Here is a 27420-nt window from a genome sequence, read left to right as displayed (position 1 = left end):
GCCTCAGCCTCCTGCAAGTAGCTGGGATTACAGGCTTGAGCCACCGCGCCCGGCCTCAAGCTCTTCTTAAGTACAGTTTTTATTAGTACTGTTATTGGTAGAGTTCTTCCTACTTCTGTCCTTTAGCCAGAAGCCCAGATTGGGTGATCCTTAAAAAGTGGAGAACTCAGATGGATTTCAGCTATGTTTTAGTGATCTCCCTCGGTGACAGGCCGCTGCCTCTTGACGTCAGTGCTACACCTGCTTTTTCAGTAGCTTTACATTTCCACCTCTCAGCAATCATAAGCATGCCGTAGAAGTCTGAATCACAGATTCAGTCTTCTAGTATTGAGGTGACTAGCTTTATGGACAGGTTTGTTTTTATGGAAATTATTTTTCTTTCACTTAACACTACTGCTAAGAGATTGGCTATGTGTGTTTGAAGTTGGATAATATGTTTTGTTCTGTTTATGTGTCATGACTGGTTTGCTGAACTTGAAGTTCAGGACACAGATTTTTATTTGTTTCCTTGAACAAATTTTGTGGCCTCTTTGTTTCCTCATCTGTGTATTGTTGATGATGATGTTACCTTCCTTATAGGTTTTGTTTTGAGGATTAAATGGGGTAATGCATTTAAGGCACTCAGCACAGTTCCTGGCACTTAGTAAGGTGCTCATTGACTCTTAGGTATTATTCTTATAGTTCTGTTTTTGTATTTGTGTTGATTGGGGTGGTTGGTAGTATTTTGTGTGGGTATTTAATACAAGATAAACTTTATAGTTTTTAATAGCAAAAACCCTACATTATCTACAACGCTTTGTTTCTTACATTTTCTAAACTTTATTTTTAACTGCTTTTAAACTAATAGAAAAGTTGCAAAAAACAATACAGAATTCCCTTATACTCTTTACTCCGCTGCTAGTACAAAGATGGAAAGCAGGACATTAACACTTGGACAATAATAGTAACTGGACTATAGATCTTATTTAAATCTCATCAGTTTTCCTACTAAGGTTCTTTTTTAGTTCTAGGATCCTACATTGCTTTTAGTTGTTATTTCTCCCTAATCTTTTCCAGGTGGTGTGAATTCCTCAGTATGTCTTCATCTTTCATGAACTTGACACTTCAAAATATGGGATTTACTTTGTAGAATGTTCCTCAGTTTGGGTTTATGTCATGTTTTCTCATGATTAGAAGGAGCTTATGTGTTTTTGGCAAGAATACTACAGAAATGATATTGTATCCTTAGCGCATCATTTCAAGGGTTCATAACGTTGGTATGTTTTGTCGCTGGTAATAGCAACTTTGGTCACTTGGTTAAGGTTCCAACTTTTGCCTATGAAGCTACTGCCTTTCCCTTTTTAGTTGATATGTATCTTGGGGGACATATTTTTATACTGCAAATATTCTGCTTTTCTTCCAACTCTCACCTACTAAGTTTAGCATCCACCTCGGTGGATCTTGTCTGCAGCAATGTTGATTTTCTTTTCTCCTCTTTCCCTCTATCTTTATTAAACGTAATTTTCTGTAAGGAAGAACTGTGCTTTCTTCCTCATTTATTTGTTAGATTATTTGCGTATATCAATATGGATTCATAGATACTTATTTTTTTCTATGTGTTAAAGCCCAATACTGTCATTATTTATCGTGTTGCTCAAATTGTTTCATCTTTGAACATTAGGAGCTCCTTCATTTTGGCTCCTGTTTTCTTTCTAAAGGCTTTCATTTTTTTGAACACTTCCTTACTTTCTAGTACTACAAGATGTTTCAGGCTTATCTTATATTTTTCCTACACAAGCCCTGGTTCCTTTTATTGGAGAATGATGTTTAGAAATCATGATCTGGGACCGGGTGTGGTGAATCATGCCTGTAATCCCAGCACTTTGGGAGGCCAAGGTGGGTAGATCACCTGAGGTCAGGAGTTCGAGACTAGCCTGGCTAACATGGCAAAACCCCATCTCTACTAAAAATACAAAAAATTAGCCAGACTTAGTGGTGCATACCTGTAATCCCAGCTACTAGGGAGGCTGAGGCAGGAGAATCACTTAAATCCAGGAGGCAGAGGTTGCAGTGAGCTGAGATCATGCCATTGTAGTCCAGCTTGGGCAACACAGTGAGACTCCATCTCAAAAACAAACAAACAAACAAAAAAAAACAAAAAAATGCCAGGCGCAGTGGCTCACTCCTGTAATCCCAGCACTTTGGGAGGCTGAATTGGGCAGATCATGAGGTCATGAGATCGAGACCATCCTGGCTAACATGGTGAAACCCTGTCTCTACTAAAAATACAAAAATAAGCCGGGCGTGGTGGCGGGCACCTGTAGTCCCAGCTTCTTGGGAGGCTGAGGCAGGAGAAATGACATGAACCCAGGAGGTGGAGCTTGCAGTGAGCTGAGATCCGGCCACTGCACTCCAGCCCGGGCGACAGAGCAAGACTCCGTCTCAAAAAAAAAAAAAAAAGAAATCATGATCTGGATGCTAGAGTGCTCATTGCTACTGAGATGTCATTGCTGAGTCTCAGTGAGCAGACTTAGAAATATATGTATGAATATTAAGCAATACATTGTAAAAAATCTAGCTATCTGTATCTGTCTATCCATCTATATCTTAAACACCATGAGTTTATGCAGATGCTTCTGATTCCAGTCTAATACCATAGGGCTCCTTTGAGCCTTTCTTTATTTATAACTTCTCTGCAACAATGAGAAGCTTAGTCCTTATTATCTACAGTATATTTATGGATTCATTAAAATAGTTTCAGAATTGCTAACTCATAACCTTGTTTGGATATTTACTAACTGTATTACAGCATTTATGTCCAGTTCTGTCTTTAGCCTTACAACATCCAGTCAAGATATATTTTTCCATCATTACTTAGGTTAGTTCTTCTCCACCCTCTGCAGTGTGGTTATGTTATTCATTTGTAGTATAGAAAGGGTCATCTGTTAGTGTTTGTCTTTCCTTTAGGTTTCCCTCCACATCCTGGTTGGTTTTATTTGTCTTTTGGGTATTTAAAAAGTATGGGAAACATGCATGGCTGTGGTTCTGAGAGTCAGAGCTACACAAAAAGATCTGTTGAGAGCATTGACACGCCCTCTTTATCCCTGTTACCTTGCCTCCATTTCCCCTTCTTTCTACGACTTTCCCACCCATTCCCTGTAGACACCATTTTCTTAGTATATATATTATCCTTCCTTTATTTCTTTTGAACACATGAGCAGATACACGCAATAACTTTTAGAATCTTTTTTCTAGTGTTGAAGTAATATATGTTCATTGTAAAACAATTAGATGTTAGAAAAACATGTAACTGGTAACCACTGTTATCCATATTGGATTTTAAGTGCATATAATCAAATAAATACATAGATATTAAATAAGTACATAACTCAGATAAATACACTTAAGCAAATTTTTTTTTTAATTTTAATTTTTATTTATTTATTTATTTTTGAGACAGAATCTTTTTCTGTCACCCAGGCTGGAGTGGAGTGGCACAATCTTGGCTCACTGCAGCCTCCACCTCCCAGGTTCAAGTGATTCTCCTGCTTCAGCTTTCTGAGTAGCTGGGATTACAGGCACATGCCACCACACCCACCTACATTTTTATATTTTTGGTAGAGACTGGGTTTCACTATGTTGGCCAGGCTGGTCTTGAACTCCTGACTTCAAGTGATTTGCCTGCCTTGGCCTCCCAAAGTGCTGGGATTACAGGTATGAGTTACCGTTCCTGGTCAATCAAATTTTATATATGTGTACTAATATAATGTAATGGTATATAGTCATATATATAAAATCCAGTTGTTGTATTTAATGTGACTGAAATGTGTTGTATGGTTGATATTTATATTGAACCATCTCTATATGTGCTTAAAAATTCTTTGTTCTACAGATTTAGCACTGTTTTGAGTGACCTATGGATAACTTTTTGTTCCTTGAGGCATCTATAGAACATGGTGCTTTTCCAGGACTGGGGTGTCAGAATGCTGGAATTGTGCCTTAGTTCTTCTGTTGATCAGCTTTGATGTGAACTTAATTACCTAACATTACCAAGCCTCAGATTCTCCATCTGTAAAATAATTCCCAAAGTTCTGCTGGGACAATAACTGTGCTTTTTCCTTTCTTAGTAACTTTAACACAATATGGGAGCATCTTGGGGGAGACTGTTCTGGAAAAGTGGTGTCATATGTATACTTATATGTGATTTTGTTTGTAGTACCTTGCAGAAGCCGGCTGGACAGCCGAAGGAAGAGTGGTAGGAGTGACCCAGCCTCGGAGAGTGGCTGCTGTTACAGTGAGTTTCTTTTTGTATTTGGAAAATTCTATCTGTGTTGTCTACATTTGTGATTTATTTACATTTCCTAAAGGCTTTAAATGAGTAGAAGTTGCTCCTTAAGAATGTAGGTCTTCAGTTTTTGTGGTTTATTTTTATTTTTATTTTTTTCCCGGGACAGAGTCTCACTCTGTCACCCAGGCTGGAGTGCAGCGGAGGGATCTCAGCTCACTGCAACCTTTGCCTCCTGGGTTCAAGCAATTCTCCTGCCTCAGCCTCCCGAGTAGCTGGGATTAGAGGCATGTGCCACCACGCCTGGCTAATTTTTTTTGTAATTTTAGTAGAGGCGGGGTCCTGACCTTGTGATCTGCCCGCCTTGGCCTCCCAAAGTGCTGGGATTACAGACATGAGCCACCGTGCCTGGCCAGGTGTTCAGTTTTAAAAGAATTATGATTTGAATATTTTTGTTAAATTGATCTTGCACATTATGAACATTTTAAGTAATAAGGTGCTGAGGAAATAAAAAAACAAAATATTTTTTAAGCCCCAAATTTCACCATCCAACATAAACAATGTGAACATTTGTGAACATCATTCCAAGTTTCTCTTAAAGGTGAAGATGAATGGTTGACTGGCTGGATAGAAATAGTTTTATAAAAATGAGATCATATTTAATATTTATTTTTTATTGAATTTAACAAAATAGGAAACTTTAGTGAAATAGGAGCAGCAACTGTACTTTGGATAAATGTTCACCACAAGATAATTTATTAAAGCTTGAAAAGTAAGAAGAAAGAGTACAATAAACCTCAGGATGTTACCTATATTTCAAATTATACCTTATAGTTTCCTGTATGAAAGAAGAGAAAATTAGCATGTATTCTTCTTTCCACCTTTGCTTTCTCCATTTGTCGTAGATACAGTCCTGTCATTTTCATTTCAATATTGATAATGTACATGTTCTTAATCATAATTCTCACAGGTGTTTAACCTTAATTCTAGCTTAAATGGATTCAGTACTCATCATTAGTTATTTTCCATGATTTTGCCAACCTTTAATTGCTTGTTTTGCTTTTATTTCTAATATTGGCTGAATTTTATCATTCAGCTTTTTTTTTTTTTTAATATGCTTGAGAATGTTCAGTTGTGGTTTTTGTTGATATAAAATTCTTGATTCATGCTGTCCCTGCAAACTGTGCAGACTTTGCTCACTGCCTTTTGGCAATTGAGGATCACTGTGTAGAAGTTGGAGCCACCATAAGTTTTTCGTTGATAGTATGTTTAAATTCTTTTGTCGCTTTTGAATCAGCTCTGAGAGATTGGGTGTGGTGGCTAATGCCTGTATTCCCAGCACATTGGGAGGCTGAGGCAAGAGGATTGCTTGAGCCTAGGAGTTTGAGAACAGCCTGGGCAACATAGCAAGACCCTGTCTCTACAAAACAATTCTTTAAAAAATTAGCTGGGCATGCTGGCACCTGCTTGTGGTCCCAGCTGCTTGGGAGGCTGAGGCAGGAGGATCGCTTGAGCCCAGGAGTTTTAAGGCTACAGTGAGTTGTACTCCAACCTTTACCCTATCTCCAAAAGCTTATAGAAAAGGAAGGAAGTAGGGCCTTTAGTTTGCAGTCTTTACCTGGACAAGAAATTAATTGTTTCCTCAAGTTATTTTTGTTCTGTACTGAGTTTTAATTATTGTGTCCTCATTTTGCCCAAAGTTCATTTTCACCAATGGTGTTCAATTAAGAAGTTATACAGTTTTACAAGTTGTGTGTGTGTGTTGTGTTTTTGTATGAAAATGGTGGTAACAGTTTGGAAACTAAGTTGCAAATGCTGGAGTTAATCTTTTTTGTCACTAAAAGATGACTCAGTTACCTAAAAATTAGAGCAATTTTTCCTGTTTGTGGTTTGGAATCCCAGCTCTTAATCAGTTTGCATTTTAGTTCCAAATTTGTAGCCATGGATAACTTCCATGAAACCACAGCTTTCTCTTGAAAGAGCAAAGAGCATGTAATATTAATAGAGCTGTCAGGTTTGAAATGCTACATCTCAGAAAGTACTTTATGTGCAGACTAAAATCTGCAAACAATCTCAGAGCCTAAAAACAAATTGTATAAGCTGTTGCTTGATCTCTGTGAGAGGCAATTAGTAATGAGGATGCTTGTTGAACTCATGTGGCCTGGGTTTGACTTCAAGACCAGGTCCTCCCTGACCCATGATTCAGAATAAGCTCTAACACCTGTCTTATTTTAATTTCTTCAGTTATAAATACAACAGTGTCTTGTCTGCCTCGTGGGCTGTGTGTATATTTAATGAGATACAAATTTGTGAAAGCTTAGAGCACAGTACTTGCCAGTAGTAGGTGCTCAGGGATTTTTTTTTTTTTTTTTTGGTCTTTTTACCTCCCTTTCCTTTTGGTCTGTCAAAAAGATAGTATTTGTCCAGTCTAGTTGATAAGGTTACTGGGGCCAGAACTAAAGTGATAGGGATAAAAATCTGTTAAAAAACCAATAGAATATAACCTTGTGTGATTATAAATAACAAAAATTTAAAAATAGAGTTTGAAAATAAAAATACATACTTTTTATAGCAGATGTATTCAAATAGTGAAGGAGTAAGAATCAACAGGTTTGGCTTTTACCTTGTAGACCCATAAAATGATTATGTTTTTACAGAGATTCGTTAATTTATGCTCATTTTTTAAAATTTAACATTTTTGTGGGTACATTGTAGGTGTATATATTTATGTATGCTCATTCTTATAAGCCTCTTTTCTCCATCAGTTCCTAGTATCTCTATGCACACATTCTCTACCCGTACCATATTCTGAGATTTATAATATAATGACATGTAGGGCTGAAATTGGAAGAATAACGATAACAAGTCTGTCCTGGTGAAATGCTGGTCATTGGGAAATACAACCAACCAGAGGTAGAGCAGTGTGGTATAACTTTCTGGTTTCATCAGATGTTTTGAAAGCCTACATGGTATAGACCAGCTGCCGGATGATTGATTTGATTTTGGCCTCCCCAGTCTGTAATTTCAAGTCACCAGGCAGAGCTGCTTCTGATCCTCATCTGCTCTTCAGTGTCTTAAACACTGATGCGCAGGAAATGCCTGGGTGTGCCTGGCTCAGAAGCTGAGTGCAGAGAGCCTCTGCCTTCCTGAACCCGGGGCTGCTGGGGTGGAAAGGCTGGAGCAGTAAGCTCTGCCTCAGGACACCTCCTGTGCCAGCCACGTTCTAAAGTCAGCACCTGGGAACTGCGTGGGTGCTGGGGAGGTTGTCTCACCTGTGAAAAAGGGAGACTGAACTCCTTCCTTCTGTGGGGATTGGTGTGCTGGGTCCCTGGGAAACCTATTAATATTGCTTCCCTTTGGTTCTTTTCATTTAGGTAGTTTATGTGGTGGGAATAGTAAACTTTCTTTTCCTTCTTTTTTTTTTTTTTTTCAACACAGCCTCTCTTTGTCACCCAGACTGGAGTGCAGTGGGGTGATCTCAGCTTGTTGCAACCTCCACCTCCTGGGTTCAGGCGTCTCCTGCCTCAGCCTCCTGCAAGTAGCTGGGATTACAGGCGTGTGCCACCATGCCCAACTAACTTTTTGTATTTTTGGTAGAGATGGGGTTTCCCCATGTTGGCTAGGCTGGTCTTGAACTCCTGACCTCAGGTGATTTGCCTGCCTCGACCTCTCAAATTGCTGGGATTATAGGTGTGAACCACTGTATCCGGTCCTATTTTCTTTTAAATTAAACTAAATGATATTCATTAGTGCTTTTCTACTTTTATGCTTATTCATTCTTTTAAATATTTTCTATTAATAAGTTAACTTTTGAATAGCCTTCTTGGGGAGAATGCAGAGATCTTGCTGTTGGATTCATTTTTCTCTTTCCTGCATTCACTTTTTATTTGTTATGTTTTGATGGGTGAAATTTTGTCTATAGTTTATGGTCTTCATAATGTATTACATATTTTGTCTTTCACTTTATTATGCTACCTTGGATTTTTTATTAATCTTCTCATCCACTCATCTACCCTCTTTATTTTAAACCCGAGTTCTAGTCTGTATTTCCCCTCTCAGTGGCTTTGGCAGCTGGAACACAGTTGTGAACTGTTTCAGGTATCTCACTCTTGAAACTTACCTTTTTGCCTTCAATGAGAAAATGAAACTGACCCGGCATTGAATATGGTAATTCCTGTTCTGCCCTCATGGTCCAGGGGGATGGGTTTTCTTTTCGAGCGTGGAGATGAAACGCTGTCTCTGGTTGGTGTGCCCTTTCTTTAGGAACAGGGTGAATCTTGTCATTTCTTTTACTTTCCTTTTTGCTTTGGCCACCAAATTTAGGGCTGAATTTGTGGCTCAACTTGAATAACTTTGGCATATCTATGTTTAACATTTTCTCACTGGCTTTGATCTTTTGAAATTTTTTCTGCAATTTTTTGGATCTTGATCTCTAACGTTTTTATGTGATTTTGTTTTTCATTGTGTATGTTCTTGTAAATTGCCCCAAGACCTTTATAGAATGGAGTGAGATATATAAGTTAATAATTGCCTGGACATGGTGGCTCACACCTGTAATCCCAGCACTTTGAGAGACTGAGGTGGGCAAATTGCTTGAGGTCAGGAGTTCGAGACCAGCCTGGCCAACATGGCGAAACCCTGTCTCCACTAAAAATACAAAAATTAGCCGGTCCTGGTGGCGCTTGCCTGTAATCCCAGCTACTTAGGAGGTTGAGGCAGGAGGATTGCTTGAACCTGGGAGGTGGAGGTTGCAGTGAGCCTAGATTGTGCCACTGCACTCCAGCATGGGTGACAGAGTGAGACTCCGTCTCAATAATGATAATAATAATAATAATAATAATAATAAAAATTGCAAAAGTTATTATGCTTGTTCTCTAATAACTTGTCTTTCATTTTTCATTGTGTTCACATACTATTTAAAATATAAATGACCTTTAGATTTTCCATAGTATGTGCTCTGTGCAGTAATTTCTATGTCTCTATTTTCAGCATGATCTTTCTTCCCAAAGGTTGCAGGGAGAGTAGCTGAAGAAAGGGGTGCAGTGCTGGGCCACGAGGTGGGCTACTGCATCCGCTTTGATGACTGCACCGACCAGCTGGCCACGAGAATTAAGGTAAAGTGCTCAAGCTGCTTTTCCTAGTGGAAATAAGGAAGAAGATTATTTTGGGAGAATTAAAAACATGTAGCCCTTGCTCCTCTACAGGACATTGATACCATGGCAGAAAGTGAAGAAAATTATCCTGACATTCAGAGACTTTAGTCAGCTGGGAGACACAGAGCTGTTTCTTTCTTTCTTTTTTTTGAGACGAAGTCTTGCTCTGTCACTTAGGCTGGAGTACAGTGGCGCGATCTCAGCTCACTGCAAGCTCAGCCTCCCAGGTTCATGCCATTCTCCTGCCTCAGCCTCCCAAGTAGCTGGAACTACAGGCAACCGCCACCACGCCCGGCTAATTTTTTTTTTCTATTTTTAGTAGAGACGGGGTTTCACCGTGTTAGCCAGGATGGTCTTGATCTCCTGACCTCGCCATCCGCCCATCTTGGCCTCCCAAAGTGCTGGGATTACAGGCGTGAGCCACCGCACCCGGCGACACAGAGCTCTTTCAAAGAGTCCTGCAATCTTAGCCCAGAAAGGAGATTGGAAGTAAGGTTTAGTCCTTGGTTCCAAAGATGAAGAGGTTAAGGCTTGGAAGGTTGAATGACTTGCCTGATATTATATGCTAACCAGTGATAGGACCAAGACTCAAATCTGTCTTTTCTTATGTGTATTTTATTGTATTTTCACTGACTCAAATAGCTATCGAAATATAGAAACAAGCCTGTAAAAGACTTGAAAATAGAGACCAAGTAGTATAAGTCGATGAAGTGTAGAATTCATGAATGTTGTTTCACTAATTAGTACTTTTCCATTTTCATGTGAAAATGGATTTTATATGTGTGTTCTTTGGCCTCCTTGCTAATATTAAAATAATTAGTATCAATAGTAATCAGTGTATAATCAACTCAACAGGGTGTCTGCCTACTACCTAGCACTGTGCTAGAATCAAAGTCTAATCAGTCAGTGCAGTAAAACAGTGAATGAAAATAATCTGATGAAATGAAAATTGGTTATTAGAATCTCAGTTACCTCTTAATTTGCAACAGAGGAAAAATTGAAAATCAGATCAACTGAATGACCAATGTAGTGATTTATAAAAATATGGACCTTATTTTCCGGATTACTATATTTTGTTACATTCATTTTGCTAGGTGAAGGGAATATTTTTCTGTACCATCAAATATATTTGAACTAGCTAATTTTCAGTGGTTTGCATAACCATCAAAACCTTTGAGCCATCCATGAAAACCTTTTGTATTCCATTTGGTCACAATTTCAAGGTGCTCAGTTCTTGACTGGTGATTTGTCATTGGTAGCAAGTTCTCACTTTCACTCTTACATATGTATGTGGCAGCTAGTACCAGGTCCAAGAAAAATATGATGGTAATGCATCCCGCTCTTAAAACAAAAAAAGCAAAAAACACTAAGATACAGAGGGAGATGGTTTAACCTGAAAACAAATTCAGTACATTAAGAAGGCTGTTACTATATGTTTCTGAAGCATTATAGATTCATTAATCTTAAATAATATTAGCTGACTTTTCTTGAGCACTACTCTGTCCTAGGTCCTATGCTAAACACTTTACATGTACAGTCAGTCCTCCGCATCCTGTGGGTTCTACATCTGTGGATTCAACCAACCTTGAATTACTAATATTAAAAAAGAAAAATAAAAAATGTAAATTAAAAAAATACAGTATAACAACTATTTACACAACATTTACATTGTTTCAGGCATTCTAAATAATCTAGAGATGATTTAAAGTATATGGGAGGGTATGCATAGGTTACATGCAAATACTGTGCCATTGTGTATAATGGACTTGAGCATCTGCAGATTTTGGTGTGGGCTGAGGGGGGCGGTTTCTAGAACCAACCCCCAAGGATACCAAGGAACTACTATACAATTTTATTTATTTTTCACATTAACTTGGTGAGGTAAATACTTTGATTACCTCATTTTACAAATGAGCAATCAGGGACAGAGAAGATAAGTAACTTGCCTAAGGTTCACACAGCTTAGTAAGAGGTAAAGCCAGGATCTGAACTCCCAGCAGTCTGACACCATAGCCCATGTGCTTAACCATGATCCTGTCTAGATTCTGTGAAATAATATTAGTTGAAGTTTAAGTTAATAACATCAAGAACTGCAATCTGTAGTCTTTGGGACATTTGAAGAGCAATTTATCTTAGACTTAGGATGTTTCTTTGGGCAGATACCAGTTGGTCTTCACTGCCTCTTTATCGATAGTACTAGTGGTGCAAGCCCAGAGGAAATGGGGCGTAGCTGATGTTTCCATAATAAATGCAAGTGAAATTCTGCTCAGAGATTTGCAACTCCAGCCGAGGACCCTATGTTTAAAGCCTTTTGTGAACAATTACATTGCTTGATAATGAAAATATGGAGGCATTTTCTCACAGTCCTTTGTGGGAATTTACTTGTACGCATCCTGACAAAGGGATTGCACTTGAACTTAAAAAATACCATTAATATATAGTGTAAGTGAATTATTTCTAAAGCTTTGTGTTTTTGTTTTTTAGTTTCTTACTGATGGAATGCTGGTCAGGGAAATGATGGTTGATCCGTTGTTAACAAAATACAGGTAAATGTGTTTCTCTTACGATAGCGTTCCTCGTTTCCAAAGTCCCCAGGGAGATGGAGAAGCAGGTGTGTTAGTAGCTGGGATTCATGTCTGTTTTAAGCTTCCCCAAAGCTTTTCTCTTGACCTTCACTGTTGGGACCCTTGGTGTCCCAGAATTTAAATAGTATGGCCCTTTACAGACAGTCAAAAATGGGCACATTAAAATTCCTGTCATTACTTAGTCTGGTGACTTGTCCTTTTTATTTTGCCTTGTCACACTCCAGTATTGATGGTGACTGCAGAGAACTAACTGGCCCATGTTAAATGTAATTTAACATGTAATTTACAGAGTCCAAATAATTTTTTTTATCACTTTCCCCCTCCTTGTATATCTGTCTGTCACTCACAGCATTAAAGCTGTCCCACCCAGGCTCTGGTATTCTCGAGGGTGTCACATTTGACCCCCTGTTCCATGTATGTCACAACTGTAGTCAGCTACCTCTTTGACTATTGTTAGAGCTTAACAGTCTTCAGGTGGTTGGGCTTTGTTCTGATTTTTATGTGTTCTGTGGGGTTATAGGTAATGTTTTCATTTAAAATCAGATACTAAATTCAGTTGGAATTCAGTGTGAATGGTAAAACGCTTCAAGATAACAGTAGTACACTTTTTAAAATTCAGATATGTTATTGTCACCATTTTTATTAACCTAAGAATTGCCTCTTTGTCAAAGAAGAGTAGCTTAGGTTTACTTTTGATGCAGAGTGATTGTATGAGGACTAAATACCCAGAGGCTCTTTGATGGTCTAGATGAGATGATGTGTGATTTTTTTAGAGGCTCACTGAGAGCTTCTCTTTGATTCTTAGTGTCATCATGCTGGATGAAGCCCACGAGAGGACCTTGTACACTGACATTGCCATTGGCTTGCTAAAAAAGGTATGACTTTACTGCCAGCTTTTTATTGTGTGTGTTTATTTTATTGCCCGATTATAAAAGCAATTGTAGCGACTTGGAAAATACAACAAAATACCAAGGAAGAAAATTAAAATCATCCATAATCCTACTCATTCAGAGAATATCAGCAGTAAAATGTTGGTATGTTTTCTTCTCTTTTCTGTGTATGTGTGTGTGTGTGTACTTGGATCTGTTTTTGGCATACTAGGGATTGATTGAATTATATATACTAATTTGTATCTTTCATATTTCCCTTAACATTACATTAGGATCATTTTTCTGTGTCATTTAAATATTCTCTGAAGATATTATTTTTAATGGTTATTTAATCACATCTCTATCATAAAGTATTTAACTTCCCCTACTGTTAGCAATTTATATAGGTTGCAGATTTTAAATATTATAAATACTGTTGCAGCGAGCACCCTTGTAATTAAATCTGCTTCATTTCTGTTTCTTTCTTTATTATTAAGTTTCAAACATATCCCAAAGAAGTGTATAATGACCCCCATGTACCCATCATCTGGCTTCAACAATTACAACTCACAGCCAATCTTGTTTCAATCTTACCTCCACTCTCTCCTCCCTTCCCACATTTTCTGATTGTTTTCTTTGGACAGATTCCCAATTAGAATCTAGAAAGAAATGGTAGAACAGGGTGATTAAGAGCATAGGCATTGAGTCAGACTACCTGGGTTCAAATTCTGACTTTGCTGAGTTTGCTCATCTCTAAAATGGGACAATAGGAGTCTCTATATCTGTGCTGGTGTACTTTCCTCTATGGTAGCCACTAGCCACCTGTGGCTATTGAGATAAAAGTTAATTAAAATAGGAGAAAGTAAAAAAATTCAGGTTCTCAGTCACATTGGCTATTTTTCTTTTCTTTTCTTTTTTTTTTTTTTGAGACAGAGTTTTTCTCTTGTTGCCCAGGCTGGAGTACAGTGGCGTGATCTTGGCTCACTGCAACCTCCGCCTCTCAGGTTTAAGCGATTCTCCTGCCTCAGCCTTCCCGAATAGCTGGGATTACAGGCATGTGCCACCATGCCCTGCTAATTTTGTATTTTTAGTAGAGGTGGGGTTTGGTTCCTCCACGTTGGTCAGGCTGGTCTCGAACTCCCAACCTCAGGTGATCCGCCTGCCTCGACCTCCCAAAGTCTTGGGTTTACAGGCGTGAGCCACTGTGCCCGGCCACATTGGCTATTTTTCAAGGGCTCTATAGCCACAGATGGTTAGTGGCTTATGCATCAGACAGTACAAATAAAGCAAGTTTTCGTCATTGCAGAGAGTTCTGTTAGACGTAGGTGCTGTATATTGTGATTTGTTTTGAAGCTTAAGTAAGATAGCAAAAAACTTCTAGGTTAGTGCCTGGCATAGGGTCACAGCTAGACTGTGAGGTTCTTTTGTGCAAATTAGAAAAAGATGTCCCCTCTGGGAGGATGTCTAGAGCTAGGTAGGAAGCAGGTGGGCTGGATTGCTGATGCCCCTAGCCCCCTCAGCCAGGCATCTTTGCACAGTGAGTATACTGTGTACCTGTATGCAGGGCCTCTGGGCTAGCACATAAGTTAGTCTGTATTAGTTGTTGTTATTACTACTTTCATTATGATTTTATTCCATTGCCAAAGATTTAGATTTTTTGATACTTTGAGGGCATTATTGTACCATGTTATTACCTTTTTCAGGAACAGTATAATAAGGGCCGATTTCACTGAATTTTTGCCAACACTGAGTATTAGCCTTAAAAAAATAAATCCTTGCCAATGGGATAGATGGGGGAAAAAAAATCTCATTGTTATTATATGTCTTAGCTGTAGCTCATTTGATCACTTCTCTAATGCCTGTTGATTATGTGTTTCTTTGAGTAACTTAATATCTTTTATCTCTTTTTTTTTTTTTGCCATATTTCTGTCTTGGTGTTATCATTTATTGTTTGTTTGCTTTTAATATACTTTTTCATACATAGATTCAAACAATCTTGAGACCCGGGTTTCAGGAAAAAAAGGTTTTATTCTCAGTAAATTCAGATTTGGGTCTTAAAGCTTCTTTATAGTTTTTATAATTAAAAAAATTTACTTTGGAAAATTCCATACATTTACAAATTGGAAATAATAGTGTAATGACCCCCCGCTTTACCTTTGACAATTATTAATTTGTAGTTAGTCCTTTCATCTGTAAGCTCCCCTACCTCGCCCTCAGCCAAAAAAAAAAAAAAAACACTGAATTTTTGAAATACGTTTTAGATATCAAATGATCTCATCTGTAAGTATTGCACTATTATTATTTCTTAATGTCTTCTTTTTTTAGATTCAGAAAAAGCGAGGGGATCTTCGATTGATTGTGGCTTCAGCCACTCTGGATGCGGACGTAAGAGCCTTTCCTCCCCTTTCCTCCTCTCCTCGCAAACACTTTCGTCCTATATATCCTTGGGAAGTTACCTCTAGCAAGAGCTTATCTTTGGCAGAATGGCCTACCTTCTTGATGGGACCATCTGATGTCCTAGATTTCATGTAATCAGAGGATACTCCTTTTCAGCTTGTGGGTGGAAATTAGCCTGTAATTAATTAAGTTCGTAATTACCTACCTGTCTTGTTTATCTACATTCTTTCTTTCTCCTCACTTAGGCAGCTTCTTTTTATTATTTTTTCAGTATGAGTCTGTATTTCTTGAATTTGTTTATTTATGACTATACTGTATATATTTAGATTTTTCTGTGCAATTGAAGTTTCTCCTGGGCCGGGCATGGTGGCTCACACTTGTAATCCCAGCCCTTTGGGAGGCTGAGGCAGGCGGATCACTTGAGGTCAGGAGTTTGAGGCCAGCCTGGCCAACATGGTGAAACCCCGTCTCTACTAAAAATATAAAATTAGCTGGGCGTAGTGGCGCATCCCTATAATCCCAGCTACTTGGGAGGCTGAGGCAGGAATATTGCTTGAATCTGGAAGGCAGAGGTTGTAGTGAGCCGAGATTGCTCCATTGCACTCCAGCTTGGGCAACAAGAGCAAAACTTCATCTCAAAAAAAAAAAAAAAAAAAGTTTCTCCCGTATGTATAATAATTTCCATGTTGAAGTTTTTTATGGCTAGGTTTAATTATTTTTTTCTCTTGATGACCGATAGTTTAAACTCAACTCAACAAATACTTTTGACCACTTGCTATATATACATGCAGAAATAGATGTTTGCAGTTTAGTGTGTTCAAAGTACTGAGGCAGCCAAGGAGGGAGCCCTTAACTCCAGCCAGCCGAGGAGTGCCCAGAAACTTTCATAAAGGTGGTGACATACCAGCTGTGCTTGAAAGATGGACAGCCGTTTTCCAGATGGATGAAGGTGGGGAAGGGCACCCTAAGCATAAATGAAATCGCAGGGACATGACCATGAGTTCATGGAGCTTCGAGTCTGATCTTATCTGTCAGACCCTTATGGGTGAATTACCCCCGAACTTCCTCTCTGACTTTATTTTCTTCCACTTTTTCCAGTACTCCCTACATTCCAGCCTCACTGGTCCCCTTGCTGTTCCTCAAAACAACCCAGGCATGCTTATGCTATGGAGGAACCCTCTTTTTAGATCATTCTTCCCCAGACAGTCTAAGGTTCTCTCCTAATTTCATTCCAGTTTTGAGTATTTATTATTTCCTCAGAGAGGCGCTATCTAAAACAGCACCCCAGTTGCTGTCCCTTATTCTGATTTTTTTTTATGTTTATCACTTGTCTATCACTACTTAACATTATATGCATTGTTTATTGTGTGTCTCCTGTCACTAAAACATGAGCTCCATGAAGATCAGGACTTTGTCTCATTTTGTCCCTTCCACCTAAAACAATGTCTGGCACAGAGTAGGCACTTGGGTTGAATGAATTTTGATTGAATGGAAAGCAATGGAAGATTAAAATGGGGAGGTTAGGGTCAGATGACAGAAGGCCTTACAGGCTCAGCCAGAGGGGATGAGCTCCATCCTATATCTGGTTGGGAGCCATGGGAACATGTGAGAGAGAGCAGTGACTTCATCATGTTCGGGCTCTAGAAAGATCATTCTGAGTGCTGTGTATGGGAGACAAGAGTAGATACGGAGTCTCCAGCAGATATGGAGGCCAGTTCTGAAATCCAAGTGAGATGTGGTCCCTGGCTCCTGGCTCCTAGTCTCCCTGTGGCTTCTGGGAAACAGAACAACTTGGAGAGAGAGAAAGCACAGCATGGCGAAGGCGAATGTCCAATGTGTCCGGAGACTGGTTTCTCAGACTTTTCTACAGGCTGTAGGAGTCTGTTGTCTTGGGTCTGCTCATGGCAACTTTTGGGTTAAAGCTCCTCTCTTGCCCTGTTTAATTGTCGTCTCTCTCACCCATGGTATCTGCTGGCATGCTATTTTGTGGACTATGGCTGACTTCACCTCTAGTTAGCTCCTCTGTGGCCACGTTACACAGAACATCTCTATCTCTTTTTTACCCCCCCCTTAAAAATTATTAAATTAAGTTAAAAATTATTCTAGTTTTTATTATGTTCAAAGCCGTAATGTCCAAGTCTTTTCTTAGATGCATTTTATTTATTTATTTATTTATTGAGACCGAGTCTCTCTTCCCCAGGCTGGAGTGCAGTGGTGTGATCTCAGCTCACTGCAAACTCTGCCTCCCAGGTTCAAGTGATTCTCGTGCTTCCGTGTCCCGAGTAGCTGGGACTACAGGCGTGAGTCACTATGCCTGGCTAATTTTTGTATTTTTAGTAGAGAAGGGGTTTCATCATGTTGGCCAGGCTGGTCTCGAATTCCAGACCTCAGGTGATCCTCCCGCCTCGGGCTACCAAAGTGCTGGATTTACAGGCGTGAACCACCACGCCCGGCCAGATTCATTGTTAATTAATACTAATTGTTCACAATTGCCTTTTATTGTCTTGGTGTGACACAGAGATGAAAAAAAAATAGCTTCTTTAAGTTCTGTCTATGGTAGTTGATATAGATGACTTTCTGGAAGCAGTTTTGTAAGCAGGAAGGGAGCATATAGGAACTTTGCCCTGCCTTGCTCTGCTGTGGTACAGGACATGCCGGACCCTGGTGAGCTGGGCCATTCCTTCTTATTCCATCCTCACTGCTCAGCCGGTACCTCCTGTGTGAGGAGGACAATGGTTTCTATGTGTCTCTGAATGGGGGATCTTTGTGTGTGAGTCATCTCTGTGTGGGTTGTGGGTCCGTGTGTGAGTGGCCTATGTGAAGTATGGGATGTGAGTTTGTATGTGAGTGAAGGAAAGAAGATATGAGTGGGTGAAAGAGGGCAAGAACGAGGAGGACCATGTGGGAGTGGCAGTGGGGTTGGGTATGGCTTAGGAAACATTTTGATCTGGAGACCCAGGGAAGTCCAGAACTCATCCCCTGCCCCCCAGCGGCTCGGTCTGTGGGTGATAGACTAATTTCAAACCTCCTAGAGCTAGGGCTGCTGATAGGCCACCTGCTGTGGTTTCTCTCAGCGACTGGGGTGGCCCAGCCTGCAGATGAAGACAGCAGCGGCTGCAGCCGGGAGGCAGAGACCAGCAGAGCATGATGGGGCTGATCAAATAGCTGCTTTGGTTGCTTTAGCTGCTTTCTTAATGTAAGCCCATTTAAACGAACAATTATATAACATGACTGGATATAATTATGAAGTATTTATTGATCCTGTATCACACAATATTATGATATTGCTTTTCTTTTATTTGCGTCCAACTACATGGCAGAATATGTGGTTACTGCTCCCATAGTTTTTTTGTCGTAAGTCCAGCTACTTGAAGAGAGACTAATTTCTCTTTCCAGGTTCTTAGAGAAGGAACTTAGGATCAGCTGGGGTCAGGTCCCCACCCTGGACCTGTCTACATGGGCCAAGGGCTGTTGGCCAAGGGATGGGTGTCTTGGGTAGGCATGGCTGCTTGGCGGCCACTCCGGTGGATCAGGAAGGAGCAGCTACCAGGGAAGGAGCCTATGGTGAGCTAGAAGACAACCCTGCAGATGGCCACATCATTTACATTCTATTTCATAGACTGTCCCCTGCCTTAAATGATATACGCTTCTTACCGTGTCTGTATGTCAACGTGACCCCACCTCTTTCAAACCTGACTCAAACTCCTCTTTTCTGGGTGTGTTGAACTCATTTTACTCTTCTTGTTCCTTGATCCTGCCTCAAGATTCTTGCATTGTTGGTACTATATTTATTTACTTTTTTATGTATTTTGTCTTTCCAAATAAAGATACAAGATAAAGATCTTAAATGTCTTGTGCCTTCTCAGTATATGCTGAGTCTTAATTCTTTTTTTTTTTTTTTTTTTGAGACAGTTTGGCTCTTGTTGCCCAGGCTGGTGTGCAATGTTGTGATCTCGGCTCACTGCAACCTCCTCCTCCCAGACTCAAACGATTCTCTGCCTCAGCCTTCCTAGTAGCCGGGATTACAGGTGCCCGCCACCACGCCTAGCCATTTTTTTTTTTTTTGCATTTTTAGTAGAGATGGAATTTCACTATGTTGGCCAGGCTGGTTTTGAACTCCTGACCTCAAGCGATCCACCCGCCTTGGCCTCCTGAAGTGCTGGGATTACAGGCATGAGCCACTGCATCTGGCCGAGACTTAATTCTTGAAAGAGTAACTCCCTATCTTTACTTTTCAGTACTATGTATTCCTTAATGGTAAGGTTTAGACATCCACTCTAATAAAATTGTCAAGGCATCATCTTCCTTGTTCTGCTTGCCATTTTGGTAACATTCACCCCTGTCCAAGCCCTTTGGTAAAATCTTCCTCTTCCTCCTTCCAAAGCTCCTGGAGCCCTGCCAGCTCCCCTCTCCCACCTCCTTGTTGGCTTCCTCTTGGGCTCCTTCTCTGTCTGCTCTTCCCCCTCAAGGCTACACACCCCTCTGGCCCCTAGTTCAGCTGAGCCTTCATGCTTGTGGCAGTCTTGACTGTGTGCCTGCACACAAGCCTTAGCTGTCTGGCAGCTGGCTAGCTGTGGACATCCTAAACTCATAAACTTGTGACTCTCGGATTCTCCATCTTAGTCTCTTTCTCGTGATCATTCAGACCAAGACCTCCATTGCTTTAAGAAGTTTTTATCCCCAGTTGAGTAAGAAGTCACTCCAGCCTTCTTTCCAATGTGCATGTGTGTGTACCCTCACTCCCTGATTGCTGATTGCTAGTTCCTACCAGTTGTATCTCTGGAATGATTTGCCCAGGTTCACACTTTGTCTCCCCTGCACTATTATGATAGCTTCATTAATTAGTTTGTTTGCCTTGAATCTTTTAGTTCCTCTGCCCTTCTCCAAAATGGCCACTGGAGTCCAGGATCCAGATTGCGGGTCTGATAATATCATGCCCATCCTCACTGCCCTTGTCTTGCCCGTTGGATAAAGTGTCAGTGCAGCTCAGCACTTGGGTCCCTTCAGAGTTATGGCTAACATCACTTATTGAGTGCCATTCTAGGCTAGACATGTGCCACAGCTGTCCCACACACTTTATTTGAACCTCACAGCAACCTTGCAGGGTGGATAGCAGTTTGTCCATTTTGTAGATGAGAGGGCTGACTCAGAGACGAGGGAGGCCTGCCCTAGACCTTGCCTCTGTCCTCCCTTAGGGACCCCTTTACATTTTAGTCCACACTGTGCTGTTGTCCGGGTAAGGGATGTCTCCCCTTCCCAGCCAGTAATAATCCTCCTTAGCCTTTACGGTGCAGGCGAGGGATATTGCCGCCTCCATGAGCTCTCCCTGAAAGCCAGTAGTTCTTAACTTTTCATTCTATCAGATTGTAATCTGCAGCTCTTTCCTGGTCACAGGGTCAGTCTGCCTTAGGGTTTATTTTATCAGCTCTTTGCACATCTGCCTTCTGTGAACTCTTTACTCTTTTGGGGCATGGGGTGTCTGTTCCCACTTGTTTGTGTGTTATTTCTAGTGTACCTGTGCTGTGCATGTCATAGGGATGCAGGAAGGCTGAAGCGACTTGCAGGGAATTTACCGAAAAGAAAGTGAACAGGGGTACTGTGTGGAATTCTGCATAGCAAAGCATAGTTTTGTTGGCATGAGGCACTTTTATGTCTGTGCTTATTCTTCTCAATTTTGAGGTTAATGTATAACATCTGTGTACTTTGTAGTTAAATCCAGTTTACTCTTTTAAAAATACCCCTCAGAGCCCTTTCACTTAGTGTTTGATGCCGTTCATTAGCACAGCTCCTGGGCTTCTGGGTTTCCTGCAGCAGGATGGACATGTTTTATAAAGGTACATAGGGAAATAAAGACAAGCTTTGCAGTTACGTAGCCAGGTCTTGGGGAAATGAGTAGAGGTGGGGAATGGAAAGGGGACCCAGATTCAAATAGTGGAGCACTCCACCCGATGGGACATCCATGCCCCCTCTGCAGTGGATACCAACTGCTTCCCATCTGGTGCTCACTTGCCTGCCTGCATAGTCACTTAACTCTTCTCAGTCTCAGCTTCTCTTTGTACCTTAGGGTCATATTCCCCAAGAGAGGATCTTTGGTGGTGTTTCCTTCTTCCATCATTGGCCAGAGCCCTTAAGACAGGTCTCCTTGTGGGCTCCAGGTGGTAGTCAAGTACCATTAAATAGGATGTGGCCACCTGTTTGGGAGAAACTGCCAAGAGACACTTCTCCCAGCGGTACTGCAGGAGTGTCGGGGAAGTACATGATTGATGGCCTACCCCATGCAAAGCCTCGCACTCACTACTGTAGGGCGTGTAAAGATGGAGAAGACACTATCCCTGCCATCAAGTGACCTAAAACCAGTAACAATGGGGCCAGAAACACACCTCCTGTTCACAGAAGGAAAAGTTTCCTTAAAAATTGATAACTCCAATGATCATATCTATGTTTTCCAGATAGAGTTACGCACCAACCTGATCTAACCTGTACTGAACTTGAATCACACCTTTGACCAAATTTTTGCTTAAATGAAATAGAGAGGATAGGAATAAGATAAATAATACTACAGCTACATGTTAACTCAGATGCTATACTGAATGCACTTTTGAAATCTAACCTTTATTATTTTTATGAAAACGTTAGTAAAGACTGTCATTGAAATGTGATTCCCCGCAATTGCAGTTAGAAAAATGTGAATTTAAAAAATGTATGTTGCAACCCATAATCTGTATTGTGTATATGTAATCCTTGCTACTCACCTGTCTTTGGCCAGTTTTATACTATTTTTTTCCTTCCATGAATTGCTATGAACCTTTTCTCTAAGAGAAATGAAGAATTAATTTTTTTCTTTTTAGAAATTCCAGGATTTCTTTAATCAAAATGAAACCAGTGATCCAGCAAGGGATACAAGTGTGATCCTTACAGTGGAAGGGCGAACATTTCCGGTGGATATCTTTTATCTACAAAGGTTTGATGATGCTTGAATTCTTGATGATGGTAATTAGAAAACTCGGCCTCTGATGTAGAATGTCAGAACTGCATTTGCTCACAACTCTAAAGGATGGGGAGGAGCATGTTTTGTGTCCCTTGTCATTGGTCTAGAATGTTTTTACCCTGCTCTGCATCACTGCTGAATTTAGTTTAAACTCTTCACACTGACACGCAAGTTTCTGTGAGTCTGTAGCTAGTAGCTCAGCCAGAGAAAGCAAAAGTGGTGAAAGGTTTTGGGGAGGGAAGCTTGATAGTTTTCAGAACTGGGGTTTACAAGGCTGCATGTCAGCAGGGGCAGTATTGGTGATTTGAATCATTTGGCTCTCAGTTCTCTACATCCCTAGCTAGAAGGCCCAGTTGGCACTTTTGGGAGTAGCCTACTTGGACAAGCAAGGGACCATCCTAATTCCTGTACTAGTCACTGCACAAACAAAGACCAGGAGCCTGTTCCAGTGGCTGATAAATCCAGAGTTGTGGACTTGATTTCTGAATTGTTTTGTTGCAGAGCACATCCATCAGGGCCATCCAGCCGACCCATAAATGCTGCTATTGATTAGGAGGGAAAACAGGCTGGGAAGAGCGAGGGCTTTAGCACTGGGACCACAGCTTCTGATTTTCATTGGTCCGATGTCTTTGCATACTAAAGATAGCACATCTGTTTTTATGGGTATATAATTTTATTTCTTTGCAAATAAAGCTAAAAATCATAGTTGACATATTATTATGGATTATTCTTGAATATTAGATTTGAAAAAAATGATTATTTATTTTATTTATCAATGTACTAATTACCTACTGGGCAGGCCCAAACTCACTTTTATGAGCTTTGCTGCCAGATTATTAGGGTAATTGATCTGTAATTAACGGGCATATTCTAGTGATGAATTCATCCCATTTGTCTTTTCAGTCCTGTTCCAGATTATATCAAATCAACTGTGGAAACTGTGGTGAAAATTCACCAGACAGAGGGAGACGGAGACATTTTAGCATTTCTTACTGGCCAGGTAATGCCATTGTACTTCTGATGAACAGACATGTTAAGACAGCACCAAAATTAATACAGAGCCTTGTTACTTTACTCAGCCGTTTATTGCATGTTTTGTTATATTTTGTAGTTCCGTAATTATGTAAAAAATTGATTTGATGTCATTCATCTACCATCTAGATTGTCAGGGAGTCGTTAGCCCCTGCCTGTTCTGTCTGCAGAGGGTTAAATGTTTTTTAAATGTATTAACTGATTCCAAAATAAACTAAGTAGTTGAGTGAGGGCTGTTTTGTTTGCCAGAATTGGATACTACATTAGGTCCATGGTCCTGCACACATGTTGCTGCTGTGTACCTCTTTTTCCAGTGACACCTTTACAGCTCATCCTGAAGGTGATAAGTGGCCATATTACTGGTAAAACAACTGAACAGACCCAAGTGCTCACTGAAGGTGGCAACACTATTCAGACCTGCCCTCCAACTGTAATCTTTTCCACTGCCAAACACTTTCCATGGTTCAGTAATCTTTTTTGGAGAAAGCTTCTAGTGATTTTATATGCTACAACTTGTCCATATGCATGCGATGCTTGTTTGACACTGTGTATGTATGCTGGGTAAAACAGTCATTGTTTTTATTTATTGGGAACTCGTCCATTCATTGCAGATCATATTGATTTTTTAGTAACTAATAGTGTAGTTGCAGAATTTCACCCATTGTCATCATTGTTTATTAGCATTTAATTAAATATCATCCCAGAGTGGAACATGATGGCACTGAAATTATTGAATCTGACCAAAATTAAAATCCAGATTCTGACTTTGATTTTCTTTCAGTATCATAAAATAGCATGCTTTAAAGTGATCTCAGTTTCTTTGGTTTCTGGTTCAATGTCTTTAGGAAGAGGTAGAAACTGTTGTGTCGATGCTCATCGAGCAGGCTCGGGCGTTAGCTCGCACTGGGATGAAGAGACACCTCCGAGTTCTCCCCATGTATGCAGGACTGCCTTCCTTTGAGCAAATGAAAGTGTTTGAAAGGGTGTCACGCAGTGTCAGAAAGGTGAGACTATCCTGATGACCAAGGGTGTTGGCAGCCGTCTGTAATCATAATGATGCTCATTTACTTGTTTTGAAACTTGCTAAATACAAGGCAGACTTCTAGGTCTGTATTTCTGTGTAGTAGATCTAAAAGCACACAATAAATAATACATTGTGAAGATTTCTTTCTCTTTTTTTGTTTTGTTTTGAGACGGAGTCTCGCTTTGTCACCCCAGGCTGGAGTGTAGTGGTGCAATCTCAGCTCACTGCAAGCTCCGCCTCCTGGGTTCACGCCATTTTCCTGCCTCAGCCTCCTGAGTAGCTGGGACTACAAGCGCCCGCCACCACGCCTGGCTAATTTTTTTTTTGTATTTTTAGTAGAGACTGGATTTCACTGTGTTAGCCAGGATGGTCTCGATCTCCTGACCTTGTGATCTGCCTGTCTTGGCCTCCCAAAGTGCCAGGATTAGAGGTGTGAGCCACCGCGCCTGGCCTGTTGTGAAGATTCTAAATCCATCCCACTGAAGGGTCACTCTGACGGTAGTTATCAGATCAGGTGACTTCCCTTTTCTTCTCTTCTGCCTTCCTAATATTTCCCATGACACATGCTTACTTTGGCTGAAGGGATTGTTTGTGGGGATTTAGGTCATCTGTCAGGAGCAAGAGAAAGGTTGGTACACGTGGTTTCTAAATAAGTATCAGCTTGCTTATTTTAAAGGGCCAAGTTTAAATCAGTTAATTCAAGGTGTGGCTTAAAAATGTTTAGCCTTGAAGTGAGAGTGGGGAAGGGTGTGGTGGAAAGCACTGGTTTGAAGGAGCCGGCAGGCAGCCAGTCCGCCCACTGTTCATGGTCCCCCGGGCCTGACTCTGCCTTTTCCTTTCATTAGATGAGGACTGCACAGAACCAGCCCAAGTACAGCTTTTACTGTAGTAGCTATTTATGAACAGATGGCAGAGAATAGAGCGGGTGAGGGATGGTCTGAGGATCCACTCCCAATTTCAGATCACCTGGAAGAGGGTGCTCAGCCTCTTGATCATTGGGATGGAGCAACTTGAGTCTGCCGCGTCAAACATTAATTGCAGCCAGTCAATCAGGAGACCTGGATTCTGCCCCTGAGCTACTGTGTGCCTTGGGACGACTGACTTAACCTTGAATCTGAGTTTTTGCAGCTGTAAAACATAAATAATAATAACTTTCAGATAGGTGGTTTAATAGCATAATATCTTAATCCCAACTACATAAAAATATTAGGAAGATTATTTTATAAAATGATCATTTATAAAATAATTTTTATAAAATGATTTATAAAATGTAAAGTGCCTGAAAAAAGTTCTAACTGCTATATGTATATGTCCCCTGCTACTTAAACCCTCCAGGGGCAGCTCCCGATGTACTGGGAATAAAATGCAAATACCTCATGGTGGCCCAGAGACCACATATAATTGCATCTCTGCCTCCCTCTGCAACCTCATCTTGTACTTACTCTGTATTTTGGCTGCACTGGCTTTTCTCCTTCCTTTGAATTGTTTCTTCTTCTTGGATCTCTGTAGGCTGCTTCTTGTTACTCAGGTCTCTGCTCAAAATCTTTCACAGAGGCTCTCCCTGGCCAACAAATGTAAAGTAGCATGCCCTATTATTATAATAATATATAATATACATGTTATATACTATATCATATCATATTGCCTCATTGTATTAGTATTTTCTTTATAGTATTTGTTGTACTCTGAAATTATCTTCTTGTTTATGTTCAACATGTGTTCACCCCACTCACACTAGAATGTAAACTCTGGCAGAGCAGGGGCCTTGTCTGTCTTGTTTATCCTACATCCCATCACCTTGAACAGTGCTTGACAATGTGCATACCCTCAGGAAGTAATCACGATATGAATGAATAAATGAGTATACCTGCGCAAGGTGGTGGTAATTTACTTTGGTTATGCCAAAGGGAAAAACTAACAAATAATACGCTCTGATCACTTTATATATTAATTGTATATAGTCCCTTCAGTAGCCCTAAGGGAGGTGGTAAATCTTATGATGTAGATGAGAAAACAGGTTCAGGAGGTTGAGTAAGTTATCCAGGGTCACATGAGTAGGGAGAATTCAAATCCAGGGCACCCTCTCACATTGAAACTCACACTCTTTCTAGTATATTAAACTGCCTCTCACAGATTCTGCAATGTTGGAAATGTTAAATCTTTTAGGGTTTTTAGGAGTTTATTAGAAGCAAAAAGAGTAAAATGACTTTTATTCTTTCTGTGCGGAACTTAGGTGATAGTGGCCACCAATGTGGCAGAAACCTCTATCACAATCAGTGGCATTGTGTATGTGATCGACTGTGGCTTTGTCAAACTCCGAGCCTACAATCCCAGGACGGCTATTGAATGCTTGGTGGTGGTGCCAGTCTCCCAGGCATCAGCTAACCAGCGAGCAGGACGTGGTGGTCGTAGTCGCTCAGGAAAATGTTATCGCCTGTATACAGGTTAGTGTGGCTTTCCCTGAGGGTTTGTGACTTTCTCATAGTCAACCTGGGCATCAGAGTGTAGCAAATGTTTATTCCTAATGGTAGAACTTCACATAAAATACAGGCCTTCCTCACAAGGCCCTGTGTAATCTGCCCCCCACCGCCTTCCTCACTTTAAATATGGTGTTAAGTTACTAGTCCCCATTGGCCAAAGCTGGCCTGTGAGTGACCGCCTATTTGCTATCCTGTGCTAACCTAACACCTGGGCACAGGTCTGTGTAGCCATGCATCCCTAGGGCGTGGGCTGTGTGTCCTGGATCCTTTCTTGCCTTTCTTTCTTGACTTAATGTGCTGTTTTCATATTCCGAGATCCCTGAGTCTTTTGGAGCCTCACATTGGGTTCCACTTTTACTTCTGGTTCAGAGCATCTTTGCCAAGTAAAAATGAAAGGTCTGTCCCGAGACTCATTCATAGAAAACAAATAGTTGATGAACTCCTGCTCTGTGCTGTGCATCATGCTAGGTAGGCTTTGAGGGAACAGAAGGCAATTTTAATATTGTCTCAGCCCTTCTGGAGCTTTCTATCCAGCTTGAAGACAGCCTTACCTACAGACAGTGATGGACCCAGAGCTGCTCTTTCTCTCTCTGCACTTCTCTTTTTTGTGGGGAATGCTGCTGAGATT

General features: G+C 40.6%; 1 protein-coding gene across 2 annotated transcripts in view; it reads left to right on the top strand.

Annotated features, from left to right (window-relative positions):
- DHX35 (DEAH (Asp-Glu-Ala-His) box polypeptide 35) overlaps positions 1-27420 on the top strand; it is a 79002-nt gene that overhangs the window by 18456 nt on the left and 33126 nt on the right. For both annotated transcript variants that reach the window (XM_011929049.1, XM_011929048.1), the window contains 9 exons: positions 4196-4273; positions 9274-9378; positions 11902-11963; positions 12808-12877; positions 15197-15256; positions 22117-22229; positions 23160-23256; positions 24134-24292; positions 26546-26756. In XM_011929049.1, coding sequence (XP_011784439.1) covers positions 4196-4273; positions 9274-9378; positions 11902-11963; positions 12808-12877; positions 15197-15256; positions 22117-22229; positions 23160-23256; positions 24134-24292; positions 26546-26756 — 955 coding nt within the window. The remainder of the gene's footprint in view (positions 1-4195; positions 4274-9273; positions 9379-11901; positions 11964-12807; positions 12878-15196; positions 15257-22116; positions 22230-23159; positions 23257-24133; positions 24293-26545; positions 26757-27420) is intronic.

This window comes from Colobus angolensis, unplaced genomic scaffold (genome assembly GCF_000951035.1).
Source record: "Colobus angolensis palliatus isolate OR3802 unplaced genomic scaffold, Cang.pa_1.0 Scaffold8, whole genome shotgun sequence".
Classification (NCBI taxonomy): Eukaryota; Metazoa; Chordata; class Mammalia; order Primates; family Cercopithecidae; genus Colobus; species Colobus angolensis.
The sequence above is the reverse complement of the archived record's forward strand: the minus strand, read 5'-3'. Positions and strand labels throughout refer to the sequence as shown.